The sequence below is a fragment of the Alnus glutinosa genome, chromosome 14 (genome assembly GCF_958979055.1).
Source record: "Alnus glutinosa chromosome 14, dhAlnGlut1.1, whole genome shotgun sequence".
NCBI classification, from domain to species: domain Eukaryota; kingdom Viridiplantae; phylum Streptophyta; class Magnoliopsida; order Fagales; family Betulaceae; genus Alnus; species Alnus glutinosa.
The window spans coordinates 4,177,648-4,199,028 of NC_084899.1; the positions used below are offsets into that span (position 1 = coordinate 4,177,648).

The 21,381-nt window shown below is 35.9% G+C and overlaps 2 protein-coding genes across 2 annotated transcripts; one reads left to right on the forward strand and one right to left on the reverse strand.

Moving 5' to 3' along the window:
* Positions 1–1,867: 1,867 nt before the first annotated feature.
* LOC133857054 (peroxisomal fatty acid beta-oxidation multifunctional protein AIM1) lies at positions 1,868–10,906 on the reverse strand. Its single transcript, XM_062292159.1, has 18 exons — positions 10,680–10,906; positions 10,528–10,599; positions 10,125–10,187; positions 9,962–10,018; positions 9,754–9,821; positions 9,544–9,631; positions 9,398–9,447; positions 8,436–8,738; positions 8,107–8,193; positions 6,407–6,581; positions 5,816–5,937; positions 5,398–5,561; positions 4,050–4,304; positions 3,605–3,726; positions 3,371–3,492; positions 3,074–3,222; positions 2,273–2,411; positions 1,868–2,078 (listed from the first exon to the last, which is right to left on the reverse strand). Exons 1-18 carry the CDS (start codon positions 10,771–10,773, stop codon positions 2,034–2,036), a joined length of 2,175 nt encoding a protein of 724 aa, XP_062148143.1. The 5' UTR covers positions 10,774–10,906; the 3' UTR covers positions 1,868–2,033.
* Positions 10,907–17,470: 6,564 nt separating this feature from the next.
* On the forward strand, positions 17,471–20,778 carry LOC133857596 (uncharacterized). The gene is made up of 3 exons (XM_062292863.1): positions 17,471–17,732; positions 17,932–18,050; positions 20,458–20,778. Exons 1-3 carry the CDS (start codon positions 17,569–17,571, stop codon positions 20,475–20,477), a joined length of 303 nt encoding a protein of 100 aa, XP_062148847.1. The 5' UTR covers positions 17,471–17,568; the 3' UTR covers positions 20,478–20,778.
* The last annotated feature ends 603 nt before the right edge of the window (positions 20,779–21,381 follow it).

The window sequence follows — 21,381 nt, forward strand, 5'->3', positions numbered from 1 at the left end:
CCTGGATACGGTTACCGGTTATTAGGTAAAATCAGTAATCGGATATTTACTAATCAGCGGTTACCAGTTGGTACCCAGTTTTTCGGGTTGGTAACCAAAATTTTAAAAAAAAAATTGGATTTTTTGGGCTTAATTTGAGTATTGGACATACTTTTTGGGCTTAATTTAGACCTTTTTAGCTCTTTAAAAAAAAATTTCAACTTTTTTTAGCTGAATATGTTGGCCTAAGTTAAAATTGAAGTAAAAATGTAAAACTCAAAATTTTATTATTTTAATTATATATATATATATATATATATTGGTTATAACCAGTTTTAATATTTTCTAAAACCAGTAATTGATCTAGTAGGGCCGGTTACCGGTTATTTTTAACCGGGTACCAAGCTGGTTATAATCGACCGGCTTTACACTCCTATGACGTAGTGGGTTCGTAATAGTAAACAACAATAGAATCACAAGTTTTCTCAAAATAAGATTCTATCAAGATTGTGATTCTATCAAGGATTCGGGGCAAAATGAATAGAAAATCACTCATCGAGTGTTTCATATTAATAAACTGATAAAAATATATAAGCTGAGGCTAAAGCCATCTTATTAATAGGCTTATATAAAACCTAAATTTAAAACCTTAAAAATAATAATAATAATAATAATAGACGAAATAAAAACACTTTTCGGTACAAATAATATAAAACAACTTTTGTCTAGTAAACATTGGAATTAAGAAATGTTCATGAAATACAAAGTTATAGCCCTCTGAATAAGCTTTTCAACACCATCAAGTTTGTCTCAATCCGATGTCATCAAAAGATATGATTTTTTAAATAAAATGAGTCTAACAAAAAATTGATAAAATTGGCCTTCATCAAAATGCTAATAAAGGGGGCAAACTAAAAGTAATAGGTAATTTGAAGCGATCGTTACTCTTTTAAAATTTTGTGCAGTAATTGCAAATCGGGGTCTCAGTTAAATGGGGTAATTGTAGTTTTTTTTTTTTTTTTTTTCATTTGAAGTTGTACACCTCTCGGAATTCTTGTATTATATTGAGAAGTAGGGAAAAAAGAATAGATCAAGATCGCTCGTATTGTCAACAACTAACCAGCGTGATACAACAAAGAGATGCCTGTTTTTAATTTGCATTTTCTTTAACGCATGTGTATCAATTATCTTCACTGTTTTACATCAGAGGTTCCCGAAACAGGAAATTGAATGATTTTGATTAAGAAACTATACTCCAAACTTGCTTTACAGTTAAAACAAATGACAAAAAGTTTAATGCTTGTTGGAAACTAAGGAGATATTAACTTGAATTGCTCGGTTTATCCTAATGAGTTTTCCTACCTTTCAGTTTATCCATTAGTTTATTCATTGATAACGTAATCATTGATATTACAAATTGCGACAACTACGGTTGAAAGAGCATTTTTGACAACGAACATTGTTAAATTGTTTTGTCATGTATAGTGATTTCAAAATATAAAAACTCATCCAAGACAGCTCAATAAATTAATGCTAGACGTAAAGTAAATCAATAAAACATGTTTTATATAATAATTCAATTTTGTTGAATTATTTATTTATTTTGTTAATTATATTTTTTAATCAATTTTTCGTTCCTATCTTTTAATTTGGGTAAAAGATAAAGAGATTGTAAACCTAAACAGGGAAACTTTGAGCATACATTCGAATTTGGGTTTTAAAAAAAAAAAAAAAAAAAAAAAAATTTGTTTGAGGCTAGGGAAAAGAGTGAGAAACACACACCCTTCCTCTTTGACCTCAAACCAATGAGAAATGATAAGCCCTTCCTCTACACTTGCGAAGAACCATTTTATTCTCTCTTTTAAGCAAATGGGACGGGAGAGGATAGTTACGGTTTCAAAAGCAAACAATCTTTACTATTTCGACGATATGCAAAAATTACAAGCTAGCCATAAACATGACTTTTCTTTTATTTACCAACCGAACAAGCAGACTTCTTTTTTCTTCTCCATGCTCAGTATGCTTTTGGTCGGGAGTGAATGTTAAACTACTGCTTACAAGCGTGACTTTGATGCTGGAGACGATGAAGCAGGTGCACTCTGCAGGAGAAAAAAGCAAGAATGTCATTTCCCTTTTTTTTTTTTTTTTTAATGAACAAAAGGGTTCACTGCCATGAGAGAGAGAGAGAGAGAGAGATTAACCCTCCCCATCAATGGCATGGAAAACAATTAAGCTATTCAAGGTAACTTGAAATTGAAATGAAACAAACAAGAAGCTGATCCAGGGTTCTTACCAACGGGATGCCTCTTGTCACTCTTTCTTCCAAAAACTTTGATGGTTTATAAAAATTGCCATATAGTTGTGACCATTTCTTGAGACTTGTATAGACATGGTTAGGCCCAACTGCATCTGCCCAAAAAACAATACCACCACTGCAAAAGATAAACAATAGCTGTGAGATTATGAGATAGTATTGTTAGGCGAAAGAAATGTAAGAGTTGTGAGATACCGTATTTATGATTCAATATCTCGAGCCCATTTCGGATAATAATTTTGTGAAAATATGTAAATTCTCATTCTCGATAATGCAATTCTGATGTTTCCATAGGATATCATGGTCCCTCTTCACTTAGTAAACCTAATTTTTGAACTTGTAGATTTCAAGTAGAGGAGAACTTGATTTACCAATAGATTTATGCATGCAAGATATAGCAACTTAATGGCACAGAAAAACTCAGCAATTACAAATTGCTCCCATTAAGAGGAAGGGCCCCACGCAGGGATGGGGGAACTCAATTATGCATTCAAGGGTGCCTCGGGATAATTTTTTAAGTGTACATCAGTGACATCACATAACACACAACCCTCACAGTTTGGCAAGAGGATGAACTCAAAATGAGCAGACGGGTTGCATACAAATTTGGCTGAGCATAAAGACTGATAAATAGTATTGCAAAATTTCTATATAAGCTCAATTGAATAAGATATATATCTAATGAAAATATTCCAGGAAGCATCTAGAAAAAGCTTGCAATAGGAAGAATGATTACTTGAAAGTCCAACTTAAGAAGATACTGGTCATAAAGTCACTCACCGGTATGACGGAAAACTCATTCCAAGAACAGATGCAATGTCAAGGTCTGATGCTCGAACAACTACCCCTTCATCTAAAACACGACATGCCTCATTCACCACCGGAAAGAGTATCATCTCCACTATTTCTTGGTCAGTAACAGATATTGGCTGCCAGCATTAACATAATCCAGCAAACACATTAGGTTATATTCAAGATTGTGATTGTCATAAGATAAAAAGTGGGCCACCACAATTTGAAGTGGTACAACGTAATGGAAATATGGAATATTCATATATTGATGTGGAGCAAGGGTACCTTTCCATGAGGCATAATATTGGTAAGTCGTCTAGACTCCTCAATAATTGGTAGCACTGAGGGGTCAGGTTTTGGCGTGCTACCCTTTTCATAAATGTAGTATCCTTTTCCATTGTTTTTACCTAAAATAATGGAAGTGCATTAGGGAACCCAGGTGGTAAACATGAAAAAAGGATTAGCAACTTCAAGAAAATAAGCAAGATTCATATGGGTGGTTATAAAAGTCCTTGTTACCGTTTCTTCCACTTTTCACCAAAAGTTCAACCAACGGTGACTGAAATGTGCGGTCAGGGAATGCGTTAGCAAATTCTTTCCCAACTGCAATGAATACTCCATATCCTGACAAGTCCTGAAGCCTGCAACTCAAGAGGACAAGGTAATCAACATCAAGATTTGAAATGATTTTTAAGGTTACTGTTTGAGGCCTTCTACGAGGTGACAATGTAAACAGCTTTAAGGCCTAACCAGAAAGCTCAAGTCACATAAAGCTTATGTCTCTATTGGTTATTCTATAACCAAATTAAAACTTGATTTTTCCTCATGCTTTTTTTTTTTTTTTTCCATTAAGATGTTCCCCCTGCCCCCAGCACATGCAGCGGCAAAAAAATTATCTACCACATGCACATATGCACGTAAAACAATAGAAATGAGAAGTATAATATTAAGGGAAGAAGATTACTGGAAAGGACCAATGGGGAGGCCAAAACTGCGGATTGCCCTGTCAATTCTGAACACATCCACACCTAAATTTACCAGAATATGTGCACCTTGCGAATATGGGAAAAATGTCCGATTGACTGCAAAGCCAGTGCAGTTACCCACTACTACAGGAACTTTCTTAATAATTTTCCCAACTGTCATGAGATCAAGAATTACTTGAGCAGATGTCTTCTCTGTCCTTACAATCTCCAGAAGAGGCATCACATGAGCAGGACTGTTCATCAAAGAGCCACATTAACCAAACATAAACCAAAGGCATCACAATCAGTAGAAATGCTTGAATCAAAGGAGTGCTACAGTACTAAAATAGCATAGTAATATCATGGGATACCTTGATGCATTGCCAAAAAACACTAATACTGTTGATAAACTTAACAGCATGAAGGTGAAACTGTCAACCCTTACAAAGTAAATAAATTCCAATATATTACAATTGTATATACATCATGCTTGGTTCATTTTTTTGAAAAGAAGAAAAGAAGAAAAAGAAGAAGACATGCCCCTGTAATCATGTTTTCAGTTTTGATTGTCAAACTAGAACAGAATAACCACAATTTCAACTGAAAATATATCCTGAACGAAGAATCTATGCAAGCTCTATCAATTTATATGCAAATTATACCCCTGCAGACAGGCGGCCCTACTTAATATCTTAGCATGTTGAGATTTTAGTGCTCTTTAAAAAGCCAGAAGGTGCTTTCAACAGTTCTCCTGAATGAAGAAATCACAGAACCTGGGGTACGAAGAGATCCCTTACTTACACCAGGCAAAAAATATTATGAGAAACAAAAAGAGCCTTATAATTAATTGGTTGCCTATGAGACAATTGGAAATGAAAGAATTCAACCTGCTAGATGTGGTTGGAACCTTTGTTGCTCAAGGCATTCTTGGCTACCAAACAACACTTTAGGGGAGAAGACCTACTACAAACTAGAGTATCCTGGTTTTTGTTTAATGAGGACTTTTCTGTCATGCAGAGAAGTGAGTTTGTGCTTCAGATCATATCTATATGATACAAGAATCTCATAGTTCAATACTCGAGTAGTTCCCTCTGTTGGCTGAGCCCAACTAAGAACCCTAGGTTAACCACTTTTTTAAAATTCCTAAATGCAAGATGAGTGAGCACAGGTTTGATATCTACTGCCAAAAATCTCAGGGAGGATCTGGTTGGTTGAGTGTGGTACCAAAGCTACTATTCAATACCATACTCAGACAACTAATCAGAAGGTGTATAGGATATATATCAACCTTTACCTTTAGAAAGCATATGATAGAGAGCATGTATTAGTGAAGAGAAATGAAATAACCTGAAAAAATGTGCCCCCACAATGCGATCTTCAGAGCTGGACTTTTCCCCAACTAAATTGAGGTCAATAGTAGATGTGTTTGTTGCCAAAATGCAGTGGGCAGGGCAGGCTTTCTCAATTTCACTAAATATTTTTTGTTTTAAAGGAACACTTTCAATGACAGCCTGCAAAAGAGGAAAAAATGAATGATGTTAAACAGGCAGCACTAAGGATTGTCCATTCATAAGATGTTTCACTATCAGAGAACACAAGATAATGAGCAGATGAAGAGAACATATCGAGTAAGCATGAACAAAATAACACATCTGCCAAACATAGACAGTTTACCACATCCTGTTTTACAACACAAACTATTGCTGCAAGGATTTTGTAGGTTTGAAATTCCAAACTTCACTATCAGAATGAGTTTTGAGCCCACCTCTATGACCATATCCACCTCTTTAAAGTCTGAGTAGTCCAATACACCTTTAAGCATTGATAAGGTTTTTTCTGCCTTATCCTGTGTCAGCTTTCCTTTTTTTACCAAGTCTCGAACATTTGCTGTCACACAAAATTTAGAGTCATAAGTTTCTATAACATTGAAAAATTTCAATAGCCAGACCAGAAAAGAATGCAAAAAACACCTGGTAAATACAGGCATTAGACAGACTCATTAACAGATTCCTTATCCTTAATTCTGATAGTAAGTGTGGATCAGGATGAATCTTAGTTGGTATCACTTTCCATTGTTGACATATAGATCATTCAAAAATTAACAAGCGCCAATAAGCTGCTATGCTGTGAATTTTAGATTGCATAAAATTTTCTGTTGAAAATCAAATCCCAGACAGGCAGCTTAATTTTAGTGTCACATGTTTAGATAATACCTGATAACTTTTCATCAATTACACCAGGTAATAGTTTGGTTAAGATTGTTTAAACAATGTTCTTCCGTTCTTCCCGAGTGAAAGCAAACTAGACAAGAAATAACATAATGGATCCCAATAACTCCTGTGAATAAAGTAACCACCTTCTATCGTTCTTATTCCCTTTAGAAGATATTCAGAATTGACTTCCTTGAGATAAACGTATATGTTGCTCAAAAGAAGAGCTGTAGCTATCCCAGAACCCATTAGACCTCCCCCAATAACAGCAACTTTCTTCACATGCCTTGGTTTAAGCCCAACATCGGTAACATTAGGCACCTGAAAAGACTCGTTGAAAAGGAGAAAAATTAAACAAATGAATTCAGTTTATCAATACAAATCAGGACAACTTAATAAAACTGATTTGAAAAATGTTTCTACTGAGCATATTAGGCTTAAATTAATTCTATATCTCCAGATCCTAGATGAATTTACAAGGTTCTTTATGAGTGTTCATTTTTGTCCAAAAACCAAGATATCTATGATGACCTTCTTTTAATAATTTGCATCACTACAATTTCACAAAGATTTTTTTTTTTCCCTCCTCCTTGAGGTGGTTCTTGTATTGGCCTTTTTTTTTTCTTCCTCAAATCTGTTACTTAAAAAACTACAAACATTTTTTTGATGACATGGAACCCCTCCAAAGCAGGGCCACTTCGTGTACCCACCCCTGTCAGGTAAACCTCAGACCCATGTAAAGCGCACCCTTCACACAGATCGGGTAAGACTCCGGCTTTGCTGGCGAGCTGACCCTAAAGAATTGTCTGCACCTAAGCGGGGGATTCAAACCTTATACCTCATGGAACTACCACAAAGACCAAGGCCCTTACCACTTGAGCCAACCCCTTGGGGTTAAAAAAACTACAAAAATCAAACTTGAATTTTCATTCTTTAGCAAACGGACACAGATCACACTCTGCTGATTATTAACAACTCGAACGTCCAGAATTAAGTGTTATCATTATTAAAAGGCAACTGTGTGCAGAAGGTAGCAAACGACAGTTGTACTTCTTAAACTGAGAAAGCAAAAGGAGATTCAAGTTCTTCATGATCTTGGAACAGGAAGAGAAAAGATCATCAAAATAAGAACCACAAGCAATATAACAACTCACCATATCAAAAAGACATGCTATCCCCTAAATAGCCATATAATACTTTCTTTTCTTTTCTTTTTTGATAAAAGTAGCCACATAATACTTACAATAAAAAAAATAAAAAAAATAAAAAAAAATTGCAAAAAATTGAGTTCAATCATGTAATGAAGTTCAATCATATAATGAGCAAGTATTGAAACACATAACAGGTACAGAATGGAGGCTTGGAAGAGAGAGATGCGGACAAGCTATAATATAATAAGTCAGTGTACTGCACACATATCATTCACAAATTTACATTATGTGTTAATTTCTCTGGATTTAGAACATTATCCTCTATGAGAATCGCAAAAACCAAAATTTGAGTAAGAATCTGTTGGCAAAACCCATGTGAAAATTAGGTTCCGCACAGTTGGTTAGGCAAAAGAATTGCCACTCAAAAACAAAAGCCACTAACCCCAGATTCTGCAGCGCCTAGGATTCTACAACTTAGCCAAGAGTTCAAGAAAATCTAGGTTTTTTCAGTCAAAATTTAATGAATCTGTCATAGCATTTTTCAGTACGATATAATGAAAATACAGAATTTACAGAAAACGAGTATACAAAGCCATTTGCGAGCAAGCAAGGATCACGCAAATCTGGTAACTTCTGAACTTAAAAAAACAACAAAAAAGCCGAAGGGGAGGGGGTACTCGCATCTCTTCTAGTACCTTGGATGTTGCACGTTGGGCAAAAAAGACATGAACAAGTCCTTTTGAAGTGTCTGACACGACTAACTCCTTAAATACTTTCGCCTCCTGCAATGATAATTTCATTTATTAGCACATACATGAACACGTGAGAAGCCAGCTGTTTCATAAATATTAACTTATGATTCCCGGGTAAACCAAACATGCCTGCTCTGGCAAACAAGAACAAACATCTGATTCCTAGAGGAAAGACAACCATAAATTGCTAGTAATATAAAAGAGTATAAATTTTTTATTCCGAAGGAACATAATTTACACATGATAACAGAACCTCCCAAAACCAAAGATACCTTTAGAACTCCACTATATCCTCCTTGAACAATGCCCTCCTCGATCACATCAAGGCAGGCCTGGTGCTGAGGCATGTTTGGGGCAATTTTTCTGGCTTGTTGTCTTGCAATCTTCAATTCATAACGTGCTTCAGATAGGGAACCAAGCTTGTCAGTCCTGTGAAGGGAACGTATCCATGGCTTGCGCCTATCAGCAATATCTAAAGCCCAAAGCCGAGATGCTTTCAGCAACTCTTCAGAGGCCACAATAGCATCAATAAGACCTAGCTTCTTCCCTTCTTCTGACATGATTGATTTGGATAACTACAAATTTTATTCGATGGGATTAATGAGAAAGGAATTCAACCACTCACAAAAGAAAGACACAATCAGAAGGTGTAGAGGATGACACCAAACAAAATTATTCTGATAAAGAGCATGCGTGGAGGTTTCTCTCTTCCCACATCATATTTGCAGTAAGGAATTTTAATGGGTTCCTAGGCACTTATTTTTCTATTTGGTACATTCAAATCATAGTGAAATCGCATGGCTGATGATTCAAAAAGAATTTTGTTATAACCAGAGATTAGAAGTAGGTGTTAAATGTACTGGCATGCAACCATCCAACCAAAGCAAGATAAAAGGAATGCTCAATGAAAACCCTTTTAATGTCCCTTCCCACTCAACACTCCTGAAATCTAAAACAACAATGTATCGAGGCTCTGATTTTATATTTAAGGGTAACTTTTCTCCCAAAATCATACGGTAATCATGTAAACACCACAGTTTTCTCCCTTTTTTTTGACTGCTCTATCCGACAAGGATGATTCCATCAAATATCTTCTGCCTCCTTGCCAAAAAGAACAAAAAAACTTCTACCACTCCTTCACAAACAAACTAGCATTTGGGAAGTGCAGGAAGTCAGCTACGAGCTCCAACCAATTGCAAATGGAAAATAAAATCTGGATCGAGGGGATGTTTACCAGCATCATCTCAACAGCCTTTGACAACCCCGCAAGCCTTGGAAGACGTTGTGTACCTTATAAAATAACCAATTAGTCCACAGTTATAACAGATGAAAAATTAAACATTAACAATAAACCGGGTGTGTGAGTGTCTGTGAATGCAGGTGTACCTCCAAACCCTGGAATTACTCCAAGTGACAGCTCAGGCAAGCCAAGTTGAGTTCTTGGTGCTGCAATACGTGCATGGCATCCCTGCAAGAGGCCAACCAGAATGAGGCAATCATGCAATGACCATCAATTCATTAAGAAAGACGAAAAAGAAAAAGACAAAGTGAAATAAAGGAAATCGCTCCTGCTTAACAACAAGCACAAACCAGTGCCAATTCTAAGCCACCTCCAAGAGCAAGCCCTTCCACAGCAGCAACTATAGGCTTTTTGCAATCTGTGGTTATGAAGAAACAAAATTAACATGCTCAAATAATCGGTCGTTTCTATAAAAACCACCAAAAAAGCTTTTTTCTGATAAGTTTCCAGGAAAATAATAAGTCCTTCAGATCCTGATGGTTAAAGTTGGGAAAATACCTTCGATTGTGTTGACCAAAAGCTCGACCGATACATCAGGCATGAGCGAAATATCCCCTGCCGGACCAAACAATACAGCAATGAATTCTCAAGTACAAAACCAGACTCTAAATTATACACTTCTATAGCTCAACTGTACAGTGTATGTCAAATTAACTCGTACCAGTCCTGTGAATCTTCTCGAAAACATTGATGTCAAACCCACCAGAAAATCTCCCTCCTTTGCCTTCAATGAACAAATACCAATATATATCAGAGGCCATCTCGACCTATCAGTCTCACAACACAAATTCCAATAAAAATATTCAACAATATTGACAAAGATCAACATGGCACGTGTTGGAGCCACAGGTTATCACCAAACATTCACTAATCAATAGAATCGAATTGTCACCAATTCAATTTCCAAGAGAATTCTCAGTTAGAACTACTAAGCAATCACCAGCTCACAGATCCAGTAACTCAATCAAAATGGAAAAAATAAAACTTCACCGGTACCCAAAAAAAAGGAAAAAAATATGAGCTCAAAGCATCGCTTCAAAAAAAAACTCAAGCTCAAACTTTACCTGTCAAAACAATAGCTTTCACATCATTTCTCCTCACCGCCTCGTCGCATTTCTCCTTCAACCCCGTAAGAACTGCACCAACCAACCAAAATCTCAGCCAAAACCAAACTTCACAATCCAAAATTGTACATCAAAACGGGTGTGGAGCTCACTCGAAATGGCCAAGGCGTTAACGGGTGGATTAGAGAAGGCGATCACCGCGACGCCGTCGATTCCGACCTCCAAGGTGACACTAACCACCGGCATAGCTTCGTAGAATCAGAGACCCTAGAGTTTTGAATCTTTTCCCTAACTATGAAGAAGCTGAAGATGAGGAGCCTCTCACAATTATAGAGGGTTACAAATGATGTCGATTGGCGAGTCAAATGGCGACGAAGACGATCCTTTGTATGGAGCCGAGTCAGCTTTCACACACACCGGGAATTGATCACGTGTTTCTCGAAAGAAAATTGATTTCTGTACGACAGTATACAACAGCCCTCTCACGTGAGCACCTCTTGATAGGGATGTTGTATACTTGTTGTTTGTAGAGCTCACCCTATGTGAAAGAGCTGTTGTATACTTATTGTGAAATTGATGTATTTCTATCATTTTTCTTCTCAAAATGGATTATAGCTTGGGAAAGAGTGGGAAATGATCTTATGTTTCTCATTATGGATAAGCTTGGGTAAGGATGAAATATGATTGGGTGCTTCTTTTATTTAAGTCAATCCAGGAAGAATACCGTTTTTGTCCTTGGCAATTCAGATTTCGGTAGCCTTTGTCACCTGCGAAAGCTCCCCAGTGCTAGCACTCGTGGAATCATTACCCCGAGATGAGATCGTTTTTTTTGTACTTTTTAGCACTTCAAGAAATAATAATATTATAAAATGACGAGGAAAACGTTTGCCGTCAACGTCTTTTTTTACCGAGAAACAGGTAAGAAACATGATAAACACAATCCAAAATAAAGGGTTTGTTTAGCAAATATCCGTACAGAATAGAAAATAACAGAATAGTGGGTTGTAAATATTGAAATTAGTAAAAAGTGATGATGAGATATAAAAATTTTAAAAAATATATAGAAAAGTAAAAAAAGTTTTAGATTGTAGTGAATAAAAAATTATTGATGTGATATAAAAAGTGAAAAAGTGAAAATGTTTTAATGTTGATTGGTGGTGAAAAATATTAAAAAAAAAAAAAAAAACGCAAAAACAGTATTGTATTGTTTTGTATACTATCAAACAAGGCCAAAAATTTACAACATAATAATATGTGTATATACAAAGTATATTTATCAAACTGAAAAACATGTAAGTATTAGTAAAATAAAATACATATTACAAAGTGTCTAAAATAGAGGGAACCCTCAGTATTCGAGCCAGGCGATACAAAGTTTGGCTTGTAAAATATTAGGCTTGACAATTCGTGTCGACCCGACTGACTCGATTACATATGCGGGTCCAATATGAACCCGACCCGGTTTATTAATCGGGTTGAATAATAGAATCCAAACACGACTCATTTGCCAACCGTGTTACTCGAATACGACCCAGGTAACCCGGTGTGACAATCGCCCGAAAAAGAAGAAAGATGAAGGATTGTAACACCCCGCCTTTTACAAAAAGACGTAAGTGAAAATTTTTAAATTTTTTTCCATGTAACGTTACTAACTCACCAGAGTTAAATGTTAGCAGCGGAATATATTTTTTCTTAATATTGACACATCAGAGCTTCTAACAAAATACTTCAAAATATATAGAAATAGTGTAATTGAATAATTACACATTAAAATAGTATTTGTGTCATGTATGGCACAGATAATTTACAAACATTTTATACATACTAACAAAAATATAAATATTATTCTCCGAATATTATAATAATGGACTAAACATATAAGTCCACAAAAATAGGAGGCATCCTAGTCTCAGATACTGCCATCAAGATCGCCTAAAGGTCTAGACAATCCTGATACTCCTCATCTTCATAACCTGTATTAATATATAATATAGAGAGAAATAATAATACAAAAATACCTAGTGAGTCCACTGTTTTCAATAATAATATAATTGCTGATTTATTATAAATAAATATCACAATGCAATGACATAATAAAATGACAGTTTTATATGCACAGTCTTATTATAAAATAAATCATGAGCTTCTTGCGTTCAATCTTTAGAAACGTAACTCTAACACATAGATTTAAGGAAACGTAATTTCTGTCTAGCGTATTATAAGAGACGTAATTCCCGTTTAGCGAATGATAGGAGACGTAACTCCCGTTTAGCGAGTTTTAAGGAGACGTCACTCCTCTAACAATTTATTATCTTTTTGGCACAGGCAGACGTTACTCCCTGTTCCATAGGCAGACGTAACTCCCTACTCTGTTGTTTATTAATATTTTTGGCTCAGGCAGACGTCACTCCCAACTTTGTAATAATTAAATTCATTAATTAAAATAACAAAATATGCAAAATCCACATGCGCAAACAATTAAATAAAACAGAAACCACAACATTATGGAAATTCAGCATCACCCTCGAGTGAGTAAGAAATACTCACAGTTCTCTGCTACAAAGAAAGATCCACAGGAAAAATGACTGCACAGTTATATACATTTGATAATATATTAGTATAAAATACTAAGAACCTATTTTAATATTTTATCACTTTCGACTAATAAATCACTTATCCCAATTTCTAATGTTGCTTAAATATTATAACGGCATAAAATAGGTTAATTATATTACCACGTATTTCGTGTGGGCATTATTACGGTATTTATAAATAATAACCAAATCACTCTTTTTAGTTAAAATGACATTATAAAAGCTTTAACATTAAAAAGCATATATATTTATTTTTATATCAAACAAACATAATAGCTTACCAAATATAAATAATGAACTTTATGTTTCAAAACAAGTGAATAGAATAATAACATTATTTTATTCTTATAAAATCCGGGCAGAATAATGGCATTAGTAACACTAATGCCTAAAAATACTTTTAGAATTTTTGACGGCACAACAACACTTTTGTAAAATATTACTTTTTACTCGGGCATCACAATGACGTGATTTATTGTTTAAATATGCCATTTGGAATACCCTGTTAAAACACAATTTAAAACATTAGATACTTAAAATAATAGGTATAGTAAAATCACAAAGTATTAAAATAAAGTTAATAACTTAAAAATTACATAAAATAAATCAAAGCATTTAATTAAAAACTTACCAAATATCTCAAAATACTGAGATATTAAAAGTACCATATGTCCAAATTTCTTATTATTTTACTTTATTCTAGTTGTTATATATATATATATATATATCCTTTTAAACAAAAACCCATACACATCATCGTCAAACACACACAACTTTGTCTTATCTATTCTTTTATCTTTCTTCTCTTTTGTTTTCATTTCCTTTTGCTTGTTGACCGTACAATTGACCAAGAGGGACACATGTGTATTGAATTGTAATCAAAACAAGAGAAATAGGAAGAACTCACGAGAAAGAGAGAAAGTGGTCCTTGAGTCTCCTTTTTCTTTTTCTTTCTTTTCTTTTCCATTATCTTTTATCAAAGTTGACTCAAGACTTTCCTCTTCTTCTTTATCTTTTCTTTTTCTTCTACTTTTCTACCAACCAACTACACACACGTGTACCCCTTCTTTTTTTGTTTTGAGCTTTGTTACTTACGCAACAGGTTGGCACAACAATTGCACAACCTACTTACATGGGTGGGTCCCACCAAACAAGCATTTTTCTTTTGTTTTTCTTTTCATTTCTACTCTTGCTTTCCCCTGTTCTTTTCTTCTTCCCCGACGTGCACACACAGAGAGTAGAAAAAAGAGAGAGTTAGAGAGGCTTACTACAAAAAATGAAAGGATCCTTGCTGGACCAAGAGAAGAGGGGAGAGATTGGGTAATTTTTCTGAGTTTGGACTCTTGATTATGGGCATCCACCGAGAGATAATAGGGAGGAAAATCAGAGTTTTATGCTCTGTTTTTCTGCCTGTCCGTAATACACAAAGGGAAGGGAAGAGAGTGATTTTCCCGAGTTCTCTTTAGGTTCAGTGTGATGAAGAGTTGAGGGAAAAGAGTGCACTTCTCTGATTTTCTGCACTATCAAAGGGAAGAAGAGGTTTGAAGAAAGTTGCAGAGATATCAAGCAAGAGAGATGGAGAGCTTCTATTGGGTTTCTATTCCTCTTTTCTTTTCTTTTCTGTTTAAGGAAGGAGAAACTGCAGGTATGAATTTGCCCAGAGTTTCTGCCACCGTTCAGAAGAAGAGAAGAAGAAAGCTATAGAGGAAAAGAGAGAAACCGAGAGATATATGCAAAGAATCATAAAGAAAGAAGAGATGGTAGTGTGCGTGAAACCGAAGGGCTGCAACTCAATATATAGTAACAGGAAGGGTCCGGATCACTTGGGGCAGAAATGATCCAATGGCTGAAGTGTAAACTTGCTCAGCAAGTTGGTGCGCTGGAGGGGGAATGAACGTAGGCATTAAAATATCTTCAATCTTTAACAAACTAACATTGAGTTTCAACTAAGTTTCTAGCTTAGTTTGCTGGCCGGTTCTCTTGTGATTACTAGAAGCTGGGTATTAAGGTGAAGGCTGGGTATCTTCAACGTGGGCTGGACTGGGTTGCAGGGGCTGGATTCTTGGAGAATTAAAATGGCCCATCAACAACATAATTAAATTTTCGTCCTATTTAGAGGTATAGGTTTTAGCAGATGTTTTTAGGTACTAAATGGAGTTCAAAAATTATGAAATTCGGAGGGTAGTTAGAGAACTTCGAGATGAGTGTTCTGGATTTTGAATCGATGAAAACGGAGTTCGTTTGACCCTATTTTCGTTATTCCAAAATTTAAGGTTCGTTTGAATTTTTATCAAATTATAAAGGCTTTTAAATGAATATTTATTTTTATAAATATTCATATTTATTCTTTTTCATTATTATTAGGTTTTAAATCATATGTTAAGATATTTTATTAAATATCTTAAAATACGGGGTGTTACAAGGATCGTCCAGTCGAGAGAAGCAAACAACATAAGCCGGTGAGAGAAGCAATCTAGAGGTTGTGGAAGAGCTTTTTATGTCTCTCTCTAAACAACACAATCCCGTTTTCATCGTATTTTCAAATTGTAGCTAAACCGCATACAAATCACAATCCTCACTTACTCTGTCTCTCTGTGAACAAACCCTAGTTTCCCAAACCCTCCACCCCGAGCACGAGCATGAAGCCCATCGCATCCAAGCCCTTGGAAGACTCAGCCCTGAAGGCCGCCACCAAGCCCAGATCCAAGCCAGCCTCGTCGACAACGAACAAGCGGCCGAATGTCGAGATCGCTAGCAAGGATTCGTCCCAGTGAGCCAAGAAGAAAGCGCAGACAACGTCGTTTCGCCTGAAGACATAAAGAAGTCAACCGTCGGAGATGAGAAAAAGCTCTTCCAGGGGCCGGCGTGGAGTGAAAATGAAAAGGAAACGAGTGAAAGTGAAAAGGCCTGCTTGGTTTCCTGAAGTTTCTATATATATATATATATATATATATATATATATATATATTGATCCGATTATGACCCGAACCTGATTACCTTAAACCAAAATCCTGTATTTTCGTGTCGTGTTCGTGCTGGGTTTGCAGGTTGTGTCAAAAATTGTCAACTCTATGAAATATAATGCCTATTAATTATATCTGACAGGTATTATGTTTGTCAGTTTGTTTTTTAGGGAGTAACTACTCCAAGTTGTTCTCTCCCAATTAATAAGGTGAGACTATATATAGTCTCTTATTAAATGGATTAAGATAAAAAAAAAATGAGAAAAGACAAAACTCTCTAAGTTTTTCCTTAAGTGCTTATAGACCGTAGATTTTTTGTTAATATTATTGCAATACTTTCTGGTAATGTATTTCACTGCTGAGAAAAATAGGTTTATTAGAGAATAACGTAGAACAATATTTGATCTCAGCGCAGATAATGTACTACTCTATTCTATTGTGCATTACCATTTTATTGTGAAAAGTTTGTGGGTTTATTAACACTCTCAAAAGACGCATTGAGAGAAGAGGGGGATACCATGACTTATAAAGTGTCCAAGTGAAGAAAATCTTAGTGATGGAAGACATTTTAACACGCCCCCTCACGTGTGGCAACTAATGGCCAAACACATGGACAATAACGGGAGGGAAAGACTCATCATCGCAAGAAACCTGTGGTTCTAATATCATACGAAAAGTACATGGGCCTATTGATACTCTCAAAAGACGCATTAAGAGAGGAGGGGACACAATGACTTATAAAGAGCCAAGGTGAAGGAAATCTTAGCGATGTAGGACACTTTAACATTTATTTCTAACATAAACAAATTTATAAGTATCAAATCTGAATCGAAGCTTTCATAAATTTCTTTTTAATATAAATAACTAAATTATTTGCAATAAACTCATAAAAAGAACAAATAATAACAAATAACGTACCAAGCAATTTCGGGGGTGGCAGAATCACCCTTAGGGGTGGTTTGAAAACCACCCTAATTTTGTTTTTGTTTTTATTTTTTTCAAATCTGTTTTTTAATTTATAATAATAAAAAAAATCATTTTTATATATATTTTTCTCAATTACATTCAATTTAATTCACACTCCCAAAAATATTTTTTAAATTTTGTTTCAGATTTTCTAAACCATAAATATAATTTTAAAACTCAAATTTTTTTCATATTCATAATTTTAAATATAATAAAGAAAAAAAAATCAAACATCCAAACATACCCTAAATTTTATTGGGAGACTTCATCGAGGACTTCTACGTCTTTATTGTGCCCTAAAAAATGGAACGCCCAACTATGCCCTAAAAAATACGTCTTTATTGTGACTCGATGAAACGAATCGTTTCACCGATTGATGAATCTCAATCAGAGAAGCCCAACGGCATCGTTTTGACGCTGGAGTCGCACACTTCGTCAAAACCCTTTCGGTTCCTCGAAAGTTCAGCAGCAGAGACACCAGGAGTTGCTTACTCTAGCAGCTCTCTACGAAGCTAACAATGGCGTCATCAAAGGTCGTCTCGAGGTTATCGTCGCGATTACAGCCACTCGCTTTCAATCTCGGCAAAAGATCGCTCGCGCCCGAACTTTCTCCGCTCAAATCGTGCTCTCAGTCGCAGGCCTCTGCCTCTGCCCCCGCCAGACGCTTTTCCCGCATTTCTCGGTGAGATCCCCGAATTCGCATCTCCGAGTCTTATTTTCTAACCTCGTGCTTGGTTCCCGAAAAAAAAGAGAGGATAAGTTTGAATATTAGAAGATCAAGCATATCGCTTTCTTTTTCTTTTCTCTGTTCTCTTGGGAGCCAAACGGAGAGTTGCTTTTGTTTTCGTAGTTACGCATTTTGGTTTTATTTTGGTGGTTAGATTACCGTTGGAGTTAAGCAGCGTGGAAACGATGACGCCGTTGCACAGTGCGATAGCTTCGGCGCGACTAATCTCGAGCTTGTCGGCCGAATCAAATAGCTGGTGTTTAGTTCCGCAAGGTTTGTGTTGTGTGTTCCCGTTTATTTGATGCTTAATCATGCCCTTGATTTTACTTATATGGGTAGATAGATAGCTTGCCACAGACTGTTGCTAAAGTACGTTCTTCCAGAAAATGTTAGAGCAGGAAGTTTGGTGCACTCCACCTGCTTGTATGTGTTACTAAAACAAGTGCATTAATAGTATTTCCAAATGCAGATGAAATTTTCTATCATTGCGTCTACTTGCAATAAGAAGTTTGCCAATTCTTGAAAATTGTGGAGAAATCAGAAACCTGGTTGGAACTGCTATTTTGTATGGTAGGATAGGTATTGGTTATCTTGACTTAATTTAGAACTGTTCCAATTATGGAGGCCTGGGGATACGAATGTTATGCCGCATGTGCTACGATAAGGTAGAATATTTTGGGATGTTTTATAGGGCTTGACTAGCAAACGTTGTCAAGAACACCCCCTTCCCCCTCTTTCTTTCTCTGCGTACGGAGTAGAAATTCAAGATTTTTGGTGAGGTTATATGGAGTTTTCGCAACTGAGTCTTATTGATGCTTTACTTCCTTGTTAAACCCATAGGATTCTATAAAAGAAAGGGTCAAGGAAAAGGCATTTTGGGAAATGGAACGGGCATATAGAAGAGGGCATTTACATTTGTTATGGTCTGTTTGCTGGAGGGATGAGACCACTGGATGGAAAAATCGAGCTATTTGATTAATCGAAAACAATTTGGGATGGTAGACCTCTCAGGGCATGCTTAATGAGCAAATTGATATGAAATGTCTGGACTTAATTAATCAAACTGTACTGCCTTTTTTCAATCTTTTGGGTTGATGCCAACCTGCAAAATCTTCATATGTTATCTAAGCTTCAACTTAATATTATTTGGAAAATTAAGGGAAGGGGAAAAATATAAATTGGGGTGGAGTGTAAGGTCGTGGGTTTAAGACCCATGTAGTGCTATGTAACTTACCTATTTTAAAAAATAAATCTCAACGGAAGTGTGTCCTAGACAAATCTGGATGACGTAGCCAACTGAAGTGGATGGTTGAGCTTAATGGTGCTGGTTATGCATGGAAATAATATGTGCATTAACTAGCTTTAGCTAAATCTAGAGCCCTGATTAAAGTTCAATAAATTATAAGAGTCTGACTACACGACTTCATTTAGTATCTTCACAATCAGGAGTGATATATAAAACTTTACGAGCTTTGAATCCTGCACATTGGTTAGAGACTTTATTGATTATAAGAGAATCTCCTTATTTTAAAGTAATATAGAATGTTCAAGAATAACTCCCTCTACTCCTGGGAGAAAGGAGGGAGAAAAAGAAAAAGGAAAAACCAACTGTCGGCGGAATTAGGTTTAGAACAACTTTTTTGAGCCTTAAATAAGCTATTTGGGATTGATTGCATACCCATTTCAGTGCACAAATTAAGACAATTTCAATCCAGATGGTCTGGACTTGTTCAACGAGTGATGTAGATGGATCCTGTAAGTAGATGTAACTGGAACTTGGAATGGAAAGCCAATATGAAAACGTATTTCCCTAGCATTTGGCTTTGTGGTTGTCTTTGTTAAGAGTTAAACTTCCTGATAATTTTAGTGGCATTCTTAGAAATTTGCTCCCTGTTTCTTTTGAGTTAAGAGTAGTTAGTTGGACCTTGCTCTGAGAGAACTGGTGGTCAATTGGCCAACTGGAGAGGCACTGTGGATCTGCAGATGCACCAATTCTCTTCAATTTTTTGGAGATTCCTAATAGGATTTACTATTTCTGTGGCATGAACAAGAATATAAAACTCGAATAATCCAGGGCACTACCAGATGTATTTTTTAAGACAGCATGGTGCTCTGGAGATGGGGGAGGCAGCTTGGGGATAATTAACCTTCACATATCTCGAAGCATAATCTTCATTATATTCGGTTTCAACTTTAATTTTTGGGTTGTTCTTTGGTTGATAAGGCTGTCTTTGAAAGGGTTGATTCACTTTTCTGGCTTCCATCATATTGACTTCACATGAGCATGCGTGAAAAGTTTAGTGGTCAAAAGATGATTTCCTCTTGCGAGGATGCACTTAGGTAAATACTTAATTTGGACAATTCTTGCAAGTTGCGACTATAGACGGTAGAATGAAACCATTCTTTTTAATTCATAGAATAGGCTAAAGTCCCATACTGAAGTGGTTTGTTTGCTATGCTCTTTGTTGCTAGCTGCAAAAGCACAATATGCAGATGGTAGGGCAGCAATTATTCATGATGCAACCAGGAATTCTTGCTTGTGAAACAATTATGTTTGCTCAATATGATCAAGTTTTGATCACGAGTTTATGTGCGGTGTAGGCAACAATGTTTATAGAATTATGTTTTTTTTTTGTGATATTGTTACCTCATTTGATTCTTCGTCTTGTCCATACTGCAGGTATATCAATGCCTTTATGACTCTCAGCACGAGTTCTTACGAGGCAGCAGTTTTGTTTGATGGCAATTTTATTTTGTTCTGACTTTACAGGCCTGTATTGAACAGTTCTTTTGTCCTTTATAAAGAACATAAGCCTCAACTGATGTTACGTTAGTGCTTAGATTGCTTCTGTTCACCTTCATTTTTTTTTTTTTTTTTTTTTTTTTAATGTTGTTTTGAATCTCCATGTCCTGGAGCCTGGATGATTTTTTGTTAGCCATAATGAAATGGGCATCTTTATGCCCAGCAAAGTAGTACATAGCTTTGCTCTCTTGTTATTTACATGCAATATTTACAATTTCCACGTGGCATTTTTCAGGTGATTCATTTCCATTTGAGAAGCTGGTATGAAATAGTTCTGTTTGGAAAACCCATTTAACCAGTTACTACTATCATAACGATCGAGAGAGCCCCTGCCTGTATAAGAGAAAGGGGCCTCTCATATTAGTTGGAAGAAAGGATAGTTCTGTCATGTTGGTATATCATCACACTTATGATCAGTAGCCCTTTTCTTTGCCCAATTTTTCTTTATTTTTAGACTTGGGTTGACATTTCTTCTATGTTCGTTCAGGACGGTTAAAACTTAAACAGTTGCTTTAGTGTCTTGGTGTGGGTCAGTTAACATGGACTCTGTTTAGTTGTCAAATTTGGTTGGCTTTTCAATTGCAGAATTTTTTGGTGCCATTGGTTCTTGGATTATGGGAATCAGAGAAATATAACCAAGGCAGCCGTTAGTTATTCTCCGTGCATTGATTGGAAATTCAGTGTTTTCTGAGATGATTTCTTGCTGCCTGGAGAATGCTATTGATAGGGAGTATCTACTTATCTCTAAGCAAGAAGGGTCAGTGGGATGGAAACAGGGGGTTTCTTACTGAATATTTTGAT